Raw genomic sequence first — 12,894 nt, 5'->3', positions numbered from 1 at the left:
ATGGGAGAACTTTTGCAGAGCAATGTGGAAAGCAGAAATGGATTAATCAGTTAGCTGTAGTGAAGGGCAAGGGCTAGAACAAGAGCCCAAATCCTTAATGTTCTGCCATGGTCCATTGTTCTATGAACATGCATTTGGAGGCATCGTTTGTAACTCATGGATATTGCAAAATAATAACCACATCAATTTACTTTGGAAATGTAGCCATGGTTGAGAGAGATGATGGGAACTTGGGTCAAACAGCATTTCCAGCCTTACGAACAAACGACGGGCCGATGGGCCTCCGAGGTGACACGTAAGAGACATACCATTTGCAGGATTAAACCGTTGGTTACCGGACTGCTTACCAGTGCAATATGGCTGTTGTTCCATGTGTTGTTATCTACCAGCGTCGTCCGATTAGCCATTCCTGCAATTTGATACCCGTAATCCCACCAGGACATCACTCGGACATGTTCATCTGTGTTCTGTCGCAACCAATAATATGCCTCACGGAAGTCATCAAGGATATTGCGGGTTCTTTTTTTAAAAACAAATTATAATTATTAATACCAAAATGTAATCCAGATTGTAGAGAAACTAAAATATCCAAGAAGTTAACAAGCATCACACAATTCTGTACCAAAAAGCTGTTTATGACACATTTTACTACAAATGAGTCGTTTACACATTTGGATATTTGTTAATCTACTGGTCTGGGCAAAAATTAAAGGACTTCTGAAACAAACAGATTGACTTCAGAAAAAAATAAAATCATTTTCAAGATGGCTATGATGGAATAAACAGAAAGACGACTAAAGTTAATTCTGTGGATTCAGCAGACAGATTAAATGCATCTCAATCTCTGAAAGTTAAAAAAAACTGCAGATGTTAGATATCTGCAATAAAAATGGACAATGTTGCAAGCACTTGGAAAAAACAGACAGTTTCTCGGGAAAGAGAAAGAAGAGTTAACAGGTACAGCACAATTCCGATGAAGGCTCTGGTTCATGAAATTTTAAACTTGTTTTGCTGTTCTCGGATGCCGCCTAACATGTTGGCTTCCCAATCTTTCTTCATTGAGCAATATCCATCTTTCAATCGACTTCATTAGGTTCTGCACAAAATTATGCAGACATACTGCTGGTATGAAACAGTCAAAAAAAATCTAAGCACCTTTTAGTAATAGTTTCAGGCCAAATAGTCTGCCCAAGGCAATGGGATGTTATTCCTGGAATCAAACACCAAGAGATCTGATTTGGTATAGACTAGAAACAAAGAGGGCTTCCCTCTATTCTATCATTAGCTCAGATTGAGCCTTGAGCTTCTGAAATGGTGCCATCATTGACTTCTGGATGGTGTGGGCTCATGTTCACCATGGACTAGATTAACAAAATGCATCAAATTGTGAACTGAAATATCAGAGCACAGATCTAGGGTAATTGGTGAGCTTACAAAGCAGAGAGTTTTACACTGCTATGTAAAACTCAGTTTTGAACAGAAATTGCACAACACCAGAGGGAGGATAACATTTACCTGTAAAAACTTCTGCATCTTCCAGAAGATATTATTCAAAACAAGCCTAGTTTTAAAATAAACTGAAAAGAACTCCATGACTAGGTGATCAGTCTGAATGAATGCTTGCAGGAGCAACAGAAAGTTATCCAGTTGTGGTTAGATTAAAAAAAATTAGATTAAAGAAATGGCAGCATTGAAGCAGATGAATAAATGAACCATAGTATTTATAGCACATAACATCTGTTGATCAAATGTGCTTGGGAAAAGGAATGAAGTACATACACTCAGTGGCCACTTTATTAAATACACAAATATCTAACCAGCCAATCATGTGACTGCAACTCAATGCATAAAAACATGCAGACATGGTCAAGAGGTTCACTTGATGCTTAGGCCAACCATCAGAAGGGGGAATAAATGTTGTCCAAGTGACTTTGACCGAGGAATAATTGTTGGTGGCTGACAGGTTGCTTTGAGCATCTCAGAAAATGCTGATCTCCTCGAACTTTCATGCATAACAGTCTCTAGAGTTTACAGAGAATGGTGCGAGAAACAAAAAAAAGCATCCGGTGAGCGGCAGTTCTATGCTGGAAAATGTCTTGTTAATGAGAGAGGTCAGGAGAATGGACAGACTGGTTCAAGCTGACAGGAAGGCGACAGTAACTCAAATAACTATGTATTATGTGTGTTACGTACCCCACTGGTCCCCAACCTCTGGGCCGCAGACCGACACATTGCCGCAAAGAATGCAGTGGTGCAGCGGTAGTTGGAACGCACAACACATACTTCCAGAAAAAAGCCGAAATGAAATAAAATAAAATAAAATGTGTTGGTCCGCAGCCCGGAGGTTGGGGACCACTGACGTACCCCGTAACGGGTTAAAGAACCAGCAGAAATGGAACACACCTGGAGTCTGGTTTTGCTGTTTACTAACACTATTTTTATTAGTAACTACGCAATACAATAATATAAAACTAGATAAATCGAACAGGTTAGCAGAGCTTATGCATATATAGGTGTGGAAATGTAAACCCAAACTTAGGTGGTAATTGATATGGTCTTACGATAGTAGGTAAGAAAAATTCAGGTCAGATGCACAGGTTAATTAATGCGAGATGTTTGTAATCCAAAGGCGAATGTTGTGAGAAGGCAATTACTTCGATATTCCACAGATTCCACGATAGCAATACAAGATAACAATAGTAGCAGGTTTTATCTCCGAAGTTGTTCCACTCCACACACGAAATATCACCGCCGACAGTGATCTTCAACGAGTATCCTTTCAACACAAGTGGTACCACACCCGAATTCAGCTACGGGACATCTCAAAGTGGTGGCCACAGGATACTCCAACAGAATCCATGTATGGATTATCACCAATAGCAGCTTATCACAAAGGGGACCCTCTTCAAGGGAACCACCACCCAGGCAAGGGTCGACACACCAGTAGATTCCACAAGGTTACCCCAAACACACAACGTGATAGCTGCCTATCCAGTTCCACGACATAACAAAATAACTCCAACAGTGATTTACCATAGGGGTGCCTTTCTTCAGTGAACTACCACACCTAGACAAAGGGTAAACACACATGTGGTATTCACCAGAGAACCCACTCCAGTGGATTAACTAAGTGACAATCACACTTTCTTAGTCAAATGAAAACAAACTCACCATCACAGGCTACTTAGAGAGAGAGTCCAAACAGTGATCTCTTTGTCACTAGGTTTTTTCTGTTTCAGACCTATCTCTCCTCTCTTCTCTTCCTGCAAACTTGTTCTAGTTGCAGAAAACTTGTGAGAGTCATTCAGCAATACTCAGGATCGATCTCAACTCACCCCTTTTGGGCTACTGAAAGTTTAAACCAGCCACCGGCTCACTGGTGTCTTCCATTGACTGAATCCATCTTGACTCTAACCGTGTGTGTTTGTGTCCTTGTATATTCAAAACAAGCTGCAGAGAAACCATAACATCGATTGTCCATCAAATAACTCCACCTCTCTTTCTCTCTCTCTCTGGAGCAGCTCAAACAATGTCCAAAAGTCAGTCTCATTCTCTCAGTGTTTTAAAGTGACAGTCCACAGAAAATATCAAACCTAGGGGTACATAACATGTGGAAAAGCATCTCTGAAAGCACAACTTGTTGAACCTTGAAATGGGTGGGCTACAGCAGCAGAAGACCATGAACATACACTCAATGGCCATTTTATTAGGTACAGGATATATCTAATAAAGTAGGCACAAAGTGTGGAAGAGTACAGCATAGAACAAGCCCTTTGGGCAACGGTGTTGTGCAAACCTTTTAACCTTTACTCCAAGGTCAATCTAGCCCTTCTCCCTCCTGCATAGCCCCCCATTTTTCTTTCATCCATGAGCCTAGGAGTCTCTCAAATGCCCCTAAATGTATCTGCCTCTGCAATCCACCCCACAATGCACCATGTGCTTACCACTTGGTGCAAAAAAAAATTACTTCTGACATTCTCCCTTTACTTTCCTCTAATCACCTTGAAAGTACGTCCTTTAGGGTTTAGCTATTGCTGCCCTGTGATTCTTTAACCAAATATATGGCTCTGTTTACCTAAATCTTGCCTTTGGCTTCTATTTATTTCTACTGAAACCAAAAACAAACCTATCCAATCTTTAACCACTTCTGTGAAAATGAACAACTTGCATAGGTATTCTGCTATAAAGCAAAGTTTGAAGGCACTTTATGGAGGCATAAGATATGGATGCCAATCCAAGGAAAAGCTATTAGATAGATGCTTTTAGGTAATTAAAATTAATTAACAAAAAAGTAAATAGGATGAAATAAATTTCCTACCCATCGTGGTTATAAGACGCGAGGACAACGCTGGGGCTTGAGTATGCATTGCTTGTAACCCAGGTACAGTGTACAGCAAACATCATTAGTAACATCAGCATTAGCATGGTAACAATACTCTTGATGTTAGGACCAAGCCCTTCTTCAGTCTTTTCTTGTTCGGATACATGCTTTCTCACCTTGCCCGCCTGTGGAAATCAGTGAGACAGACTGTCAGAATCTCTTCTTCCAAATAGTTCACGTGAAGCAGTAAGAGAGATTCTAGTTCTATCAAATGAAACTTTCCATTTCCTATGACAGAGTGCAAAACAGCAACCATTTCACTTTAAGAATAATTTACAAACAGGAAAGCTTTCAGTAAGACTTATTAGCAACAGTTGCAGTATGACTTTCCCAATATCTTCTTTTACGCACAGCACAATGACAGCGCACCAAATGATACTCCCAATGCATTTTACTGCAGTGATGTCACAAACCAAACACGACTGTCTCCCTGCCAGCAAAGGAAGTGTTTGATTACAAAGCCTGACTGCAAGCTCACCCCCTTTTTTGTTTAGAAACTTAAACCTACAGCAAATATGATAGAGCTCTTAATATTCACCTGTTGTAGTGATTTAATTATATCCAGCTGCTTCCCTATTCCTTACCTTATCATAGAGGTTGCCAGAATTCCTCTTATCATCCTCATCGCTGCTGTCTTCGACAGGTGGACTTTCCCTCTGTGTATCATCACCCAGGTAGTGTTCAAAGACATTGGAGAAAGCAATGGCAGACAGCATGCAGACAACTGGAGTGAGAGTCAGCATCAGGCGTACCATGACTCCAGCAAAATAAACAGCACTGATTGCATAAAGGGCAACTGTAAAGAGTTTAGATTTTCAATGTCAGTTTATGCTTCACACCTTAACAATGTCACTCAAGTAAAAATAAGTAACATCCTTGCCCCCCATACCCTCAAAGTCAGTGCATAAAAAGCAGTCACCCCAGCAATTACCACGAACACCTCAATACTTTTTAAAATTCTGCTTTTGCACTACTTCTTTACTTTAACTATTTAATATACACACTGTACTTCTTTTTCCCCTATATTTATCATGTATTGCATTCTGCTGCTGCTGCTAAGTTAACAAATTTCACGACATATGCCATTGATATTAAACCTGATTGTGATTGTAGTGTGCTATAGATATAATTTGGGGTTCACTCTGCCCATTTATAAAAACACATGTCTACAAAGTGTATATTGGCCATTTTCCAAATTCACAGAATTATATCTAGAATAGCAAAGCAGCTATGAAGAAAAAGGTTCTTAGAAAATGAATTCATTATGTCATTTTCCTAACCGTCACTCTGCACCCACTTGAGCTATGGACAGCATCCACCCTAATGGGTGAATATGCCGGCTCAGACAGATGGATTTTAGTTTAAAAGCTTCAAAGTGGGGACTTAATGAATTCTATGAAATCCATTTAATCTGGTGCTCTTCACTTCATGTTTTAGCTCTTTGCTCATAAAAACAAAATGTTTCTAACTGCAAAACATTACATCTTCTATTTCATCTTTTGATAGTAAATAATCATATTAGTTCAGTAAAATATTGCATTTTGAGATATCTGCCATGATTTTAACAGTATGTTAACATTTTCAGAGTGGACAGTTTACCTTTTCCTCCAACTACTGGTACATTATAATCAAATTTAAATGGCCACAGAAAATTAGCCAGACTTTGCACATCCGTCCTCACATCATTCTACAGATATGCAGAAGAGAACATCGTAACAAGCTGCATCACTGCTTGGTAAGGAATTTGCACTGCAACGGACAGGAAGGCTCTATACAACAGGCAGTCAAAACTGCCCAATGTATCACCAGCACCAGCCTAACTGCCATCAAGGAGATATTATCCAGAAAGCTGCTAGAAAAGGGTCAGCACTGGAACAAAAAAGTTACTTTCGCCAAACAGTAAAACTGAACACCACTACTTTATTATTTCCTGTCAGTCACCTTATGTACAGCCCAGTGCCACTTTATGGGCATGCAATCAATGTATCTAAGCTATCTTAATTATTTATATTTATTATTATTGTGTTCTTTATATTTTGTGTGATTTTTTTTTGTCCTGCATCAGATCCGTAGTAACAATTATTTTATTCTCCTTACACCTATGTACAGGAAATGATAGTAACCAATCTTGTATTGATTTAGAACAAGCTTTTAAGACCTAAATATCATTGTGGTTCACTTAGAGATAATTATATTTAGATAGAATAAAATGAAGGATTAAATTTATGGAAATACTGGCATACTCTAAACTTAGATGTGGGTTAATTCATAAATATTGCAAATGGTGTACAATGGACTTGACATATGAGGATTCACAACATGCCAAAAGTTCCAATTTTAAAAACACCTGTCAGAATTGTCTTTTCAATTAAAATATTGCACATCATATAGGATTCATTAAAACTGTCACTAAACCACAGGAAGTTTTCTCACACCAATCAGTACTTTATCAAATACTCAGACAAGTACTGAAAACAGATCGGGCATTGAATTCATGCAACCTATATATTACTTGTTCACTGGTTGTATCATCAAGCTCAAGGATATCAGCACCTAAAATAGACCACTGACATGATGCTTATCTGATGTTTCTTAACCCTTCTCAACAGAGACAAACTTGTACTCTGCAAAAACCATCTATATGTAGAATCAAATTTACTGATGCAATAAAGCTTTCTCAATCCATTTTTTATTTTCTAAATTCCTACAGAAAGAATATATGAAACTAACAGATCTAATTTACAATATAATTCTTGAACTTAAAATGGCAGAAATTAACAAATAATTAACCACATTACTGAGCTTGCAACACATACAAATTGCTGGTGGAACGCAGCAGGCCAGGCAGCATCTATAGGAAGAAGTACAGTCGACGTTTTGGGTCGAGACCCTTCACCAGGACTAACGGAAAAAAAGAGTAAGAGATTTGAAAGTGGGAGGGAGAGGGGGACCCGAAATGAAAGGAGAAGACAGGAGAGGGAGGGATGAAGCTAAGTCCTGGGAAGTTGGAATGGTGAGGCGACACTTCGCCTGTGTCTGCTAGAGTGATATACTGTGTCCGGTGCTCCCGGTGTGGTCGCCTATATATTGGCAAAACCCGACGCAGACCGGGAGATCGTTTCGCTGAACACCTATGCTCTGTCCGCCATAGGAAGCAGGATCTCCCAGTGGCCACACATTTTAATTCCACGTCCCATTCCCATTCCAATATGTCAATCCATGGCCTCCTCTACTGTCAAGATGAAGCCACACTCACGTTGGAGGAACAACACCTTATATTCTGTCTGGGTAGCCTCCAACCTGATGGCATGAACACTGATTTCTCTAACTTCCGTTAATGCCCCTCCTCCCCTTCTTACCCCATCCCTTATTTTTTTTCTCTCTCTGTCCCTCTCACAATGACTCCTTGCCTGTTCTCCATCTTCCTCTGGTGCTCCCCTCCCCCTTTCTTCCAAGGCCTTCCATCCTATGATACTCTCCCTTCTCCAGCCTTGTATCCCTTTTGCCAATCAACTTCCCAGCTCTTAGCTTCATCCCTCCCCTTCCTGTCTTCTCCTATCATTTCGAGTCCCCCTCCCCCTCCCACTTTCAAATCTCTTACTATCTCCTTTTTCCGTTAGTCCTGATGAAGGGTTCCGGCCCGAAATGTCGACTGTACTTCTTCCTATAGATGCTGCCTGGCCTGCTGCATTCCACCAGCATTTTGTGTGTGTTGCTTGAATTTCCAGCATCTGCAGATTTCCTCGTGTCTTGAGCTTGCATGCAGTTTCCATTTTGTTAAGTTTTCAAGCTGGAAATCAATCTGATTACCGACACATTTCCTTACCAAATACTCTTTCATCATTGATGTTTTTGATGCAGAACCACAGGCCAGCTGGGAAAGTGCAGACCAATATATGAAGGTCAAAAAAGAAGGAAACCCATGTTGTAGGTTGATGCTCAGACACCGAAGCAATGATGGGAATGTGGATTTTTGCATACCTACAGAATAAATCCTAAAGATTACATAATGCACTTCACTGATAGGTATATGAAAAGAATCACGTTAAATTATGCCACATGCCATTACATAAAAAAACTATGTATTAGCATTACATCAGGTCCATAGCATGCGGTCTACCAACTGTAAATCTCACCAACTCTTTCAGCTGGTAAAATGAGCAATGTGAGCTGCAGTACTATAATACACCATTTCCAAGATTTCTTACATTTATCTATCCAGCGTTCTTCATCTATTTAGTTAAACAGCTTATGCATATCTCACTCCTTCTGTTTCCAGCAAAAAAGTGTTACATTGTCCTACATTCCTGTCAAGCTGAATAGGAACTCAAAACTAGTTATCCAGTCTTGTATTCAAGAGAAGTGGCAGACGAAAAATTCAAGGCTTGGTTGTGTCAGCTCATTCAATTCACTCTACATTTGCTACAACTTTAACTGGAATTGATTGGGATCTGCTCGACTACACTCCCTTCCCGACCTGGAAACATGTGACTATTCTTTTGACATTCACTTGTTCAAAACCTTAGATCCCCTTACTTAAGGGCTCAGTGGGAGTCTCTTAAATACAATGGCTGCAGAGGTAACAGATTCTTTCTCAAATGCAATATAGAATGTAGAGCAACTGCTGGCTAAGCTAGTAATGCCCACATTCATGCACAAATAAAAATACTTGCATCTGGATCAAAAATACATGTTAATATTGGCAATTCCTTCTCCAAAAAGAAAAATGAGCACTCCAACCAATGGGTAAACAATTTCAAACTTTTGTTAAGATGTCCCAACAAGCAGCTCCAAGTGTCTAGTTTACTGCAGCATTAGCAAATACCCCCACTTCTACAGAAATGAACGCCTAAATGAATATTCTGGGAGAAGAACGAATGGAGGCATGCCCTAAAACTTCAGAGTATATTTCTGACTTTCATTATAATATTTCATTCTGAAAAACATGGCAATAGTATACCAAGGCAATTCATCCTACAAGAACATGCAAGTTAAAACCATTTATTCCAGCATTAAAACTGGACTACTCTTAATTAAATCAGCACCCTACTTGAAATGTAAGTGCAGTTATTATGATTATAATTATTGCTTATTTGCTCCAAGCCTCATCCATATGAAAAATAAGGAGAGAGAGGCCTTCAACATTCTTACCCTGTATCCCAAAGTGAATAGAATCTCCCACTCCATGGGGCAATATATCCTGAAACAAAAGCAGTAGCAGCAACATTTAGAAAAGTGTTTCTCCACTGATATATCTTATTACTCCAGCTATTTACCCTGAGAGATTGGTGGTACAAGTTGCTGAGCATCAGCAAGTGTAAAATAAGAAATATCCACTCTTTCCACTGATGTAAAGTTAATTTACACTTATCCTTTCCAGGGAAGGTTTGGCACAGCTCCCTCTTGACCTCAGTAAATCTCTTAAAATGCTCAATATTTAACTAATCTTTCCCAAATAAGCACTACTAACCCAGAATGAAATAAACCATTTCCCAGATCCATGTTTATTCAAAAGTCTGATTCCCAGATATTTACCCAGCTCTTCTCAAGGTTTACATTCTACGATTCACAACTCTAAGAGGGAAACTGCTTCTTGAAGTTTACTTAAGAATGTGCTGTCCTCCATCATTCAGCAGCTTACTTATACCTCTCAGCACCTCAAAGGATAACATGGAAATTGATGAGGTCGTGGTTAGTGAGGAAGGTTGTCAAAGGATACATCAAGATATAGATCAGATGGAAATTTTGGAAAAGAAATGGAGTTTAATCTAGTTAAGTGTGAAATTTTGGGAATCCAACTGCAAGAGGAAAGTATACAGTAAATGACAAGATCCTTAGCAGTACTGATGTACAGAAGGATCACGTGTAACATGTGGATGTGGTGGTAAAGAAGCACGCTCATTTCCATTGGAGTGTGCACTGAGTATAAAAGCTGGGAAGTCATGTTGCCGCTAGATCAAACTTTGGTTAGGTCACATTTGGTATACTGTGTGCACTTCTGGTCACGACACTATAGAAAGGACGTAGAGGTATAGAGAGAATATAGGAGAGGTTCACAAGGATGTTGCTTGGATTGGGGAGTATTAGCTGTAAGCAAAACGGAATGTTTTCTCAAGACAGAATCTTTTTCAGTGGAAATGTCAAATACTATAAGATATAAGTACAAGGTGAGGGTGGTAAAGTTTAAAGGAGATTGGAGAGGCAAGTATTATTATATAGTGGTAGATACCTGGAAGGTATGCTGGGGAGATGGTAGAAGCAGATTTGAAAGCAATGTTTAAAAACGCATTTAGACAGAGGCTTGAGCAGGCAGGGAACAGAGGAAAATGGACTACATACGGGTAAGATAGATTGGTTTAGTTTAAATTGACATCAACTTCAGCACAGTCATGGTGGCCCTAAGGACACATTCCTATGGTGTAATTTTCTATGTTTCTGATATTCAGTCTTTGACAGATAGAAAATTTGCTCAACCTTACACAATCTTTCTCTTCGAGGAATTAAGTATTTCATAATTAGCATTAAAATCTCTACTTAATATCTGTGATCCACAGATAGCAACATATTTAGGAAGATAAGCATTATTGAAGGAGCATGAATTTTCATTTTTAATTTCAATGACTTTGAGAAAGTTAGCTCAATGAAGGGCAAAAGTGAATTTTTAAAAATAATTTCTAACTTTCCAACTTCTTCTTTGAAACTGTAGGGATTGTAGTGTAGCTGTCTATAACCAATGAAGACTCGTGACGAATGTAGTTCCATTCATTATCTCCTAAGAGTAACCATTAACTGGTATACTGAAACTACAGTTTCAATCTGCTTACAACAAATTTTTCCTTACCACCTCAACTAATTTCGTCTGTAGTCATGCTTCCCACAAATTAGAAATGCAATAATCAATGAATACAGGAGTTATTTTCTTTAACCAGTTGCTTCATTTCAAACTTTTTAGAAATCTCATTTAACAGTCTTTCAAATATGAATCCACCTAGATGTTTTTTGAAAGTTATTTCAACAACAAAAAGGGCAAGGGCAAAATGGATTTGGGAAGTGTTTGTGATTGACATAATGTTAGATGTCATGAAGAGCACATACAGACACAACCTTATTTTGACAGTCATGGTGAGACGTCACCACCAAGATAGCAAAATGCCCTGCAACACTAAAGAATTTATTTACTACTAAAAGTGAAAATAGAGTCTTCCTACTTTTGTATATAACCAGGCAACAAGGAAGTGATGGGGAAAGAAAGGTGGTACAATAGCATTTTGTGTGTAGACTTACCTGTGTAAGTTAAGTAAATAACACTCAGAAGTACCACTCCAGCAGCAAGAGACACACCCAAGAAAAATAATGTCTGGAACTCCTGCTTTGTCAACTTGTCTCGCAAATACTGCAAGAAGGCATAAGCTTGGAGCAGGGCAAATACACCTGATTAAGAGAGAACAAGAAGATGAAATTATTATTTCCCCTAACGAACAAATACAGATACGCAAAGCCCAGAAGATGGCTTAATTAAATGAATACTCTGAATTCCTGACCCACTTGCAAGGCAATCAGCATTTGCTTTGCCGAGATTTATTTCAATAGTTCAAACTTTCCTCAGCAATCTAGTTAATGTTGATTAATTTGAAAAACGGACTGTTTAAATGAAAACTCAATTAAGAAGTGACTCCAGAACTGCGGAACTGCTGGATTGCGCATGGTTTCAGGCATCAGTAGAATCTCTTGTGTTTATCAAAGTTGCCTACTTTGTTCACTTTTGATTGGATCACTCCTGATCCTTGAGAAGGAAGAATGGGAACAAATAGATGCTGCAAATTTAGAGCAACACACACAAAATGCTGGAGAAACTGAGCAGGTAAGGCAGCAGCTATGGAAATTTAAAAAAATTGATGATGCTTTAGGCCAAGACCCTTCATCAGGACTGGAAACGAAGAGAGAAGATTGAGAATACGATGGTGTGGGGAGAGGAAGGAACACAAGCCAGAAGGTGATACGTGAAGCCAGTGGGTGGGGGATCAAGTAAGAAGCTGGGAGGTGCTAGGTGGAGAAGGTAAAAGGATGGAGAAGGAGATATCTGACAGAAGAGGAGAGAAAACCATGGGAGGAGGGGAAGGGATAGGGACACCAAGGAGAGGTGATAGGCCAGAGTGGGGAATAGAAGAAAAGGGAAGGGCAAGGGGGAGGAGGAGGGAAAAAATTACCAGGAACCGGAGAAATTGATGTTCATGTCATCAGATCTGAAGCCACCTAGATGAAAAATGAGAGGTTGCTCCTCCAACCTGACAGCGGACTCATTATGACAGAAGAGAAGGCAATGGACTGGCATGTCAGAACAGGAAAAGAGAATCAGAATTAAAATGGCCGGCCACCAGAAAATCTCGCGTTTTATATACAGAGTGGAGGTGCTCGACAAAATGATCCCCAATCTACATCGGGTCTCACCAATATGGATGAGGCCACAACAGGAGAATTGGCTACAGTAGACGACCCCAACAGATGCGCAGGTG

The 12,894-nt window shown here is 39.4% G+C and overlaps 1 protein-coding gene across 2 annotated transcripts in view; it reads right to left on the bottom strand.

Annotated features, from left to right (window-relative positions):
- Positions 1 to 12,894, bottom strand: part of stt3b (STT3 oligosaccharyltransferase complex catalytic subunit B) — a 111,028-nt gene that overhangs the window by 7,709 nt on the left and 90,425 nt on the right. For both annotated transcript variants that reach the window (XM_063069841.1, XM_063069842.1), the window contains exons 7-12: positions 11,666 to 11,812; positions 9,533 to 9,581; positions 8,208 to 8,362; positions 4,966 to 5,177; positions 4,319 to 4,506; positions 348 to 519 (exon numbers count right to left, since the gene is read on the bottom strand). In XM_063069841.1, the coding sequence (XP_062925911.1) occupies positions 348 to 519; positions 4,319 to 4,506; positions 4,966 to 5,177; positions 8,208 to 8,362; positions 9,533 to 9,581; positions 11,666 to 11,812 (923 nt within the window). The remainder of the gene's footprint in view (positions 1 to 347; positions 520 to 4,318; positions 4,507 to 4,965; positions 5,178 to 8,207; positions 8,363 to 9,532; positions 9,582 to 11,665; positions 11,813 to 12,894) is intronic.

This window comes from Mobula hypostoma, chromosome 17, assembly GCF_963921235.1.
Source record: "Mobula hypostoma chromosome 17, sMobHyp1.1, whole genome shotgun sequence".
In the NCBI taxonomy this organism is placed as follows: Eukaryota; Metazoa; Chordata; class Chondrichthyes; order Myliobatiformes; family Myliobatidae; genus Mobula; species Mobula hypostoma.
Note: the sequence above shows the minus strand (reverse complement) of the source record. Positions and strands in the feature narration are given on the sequence as shown.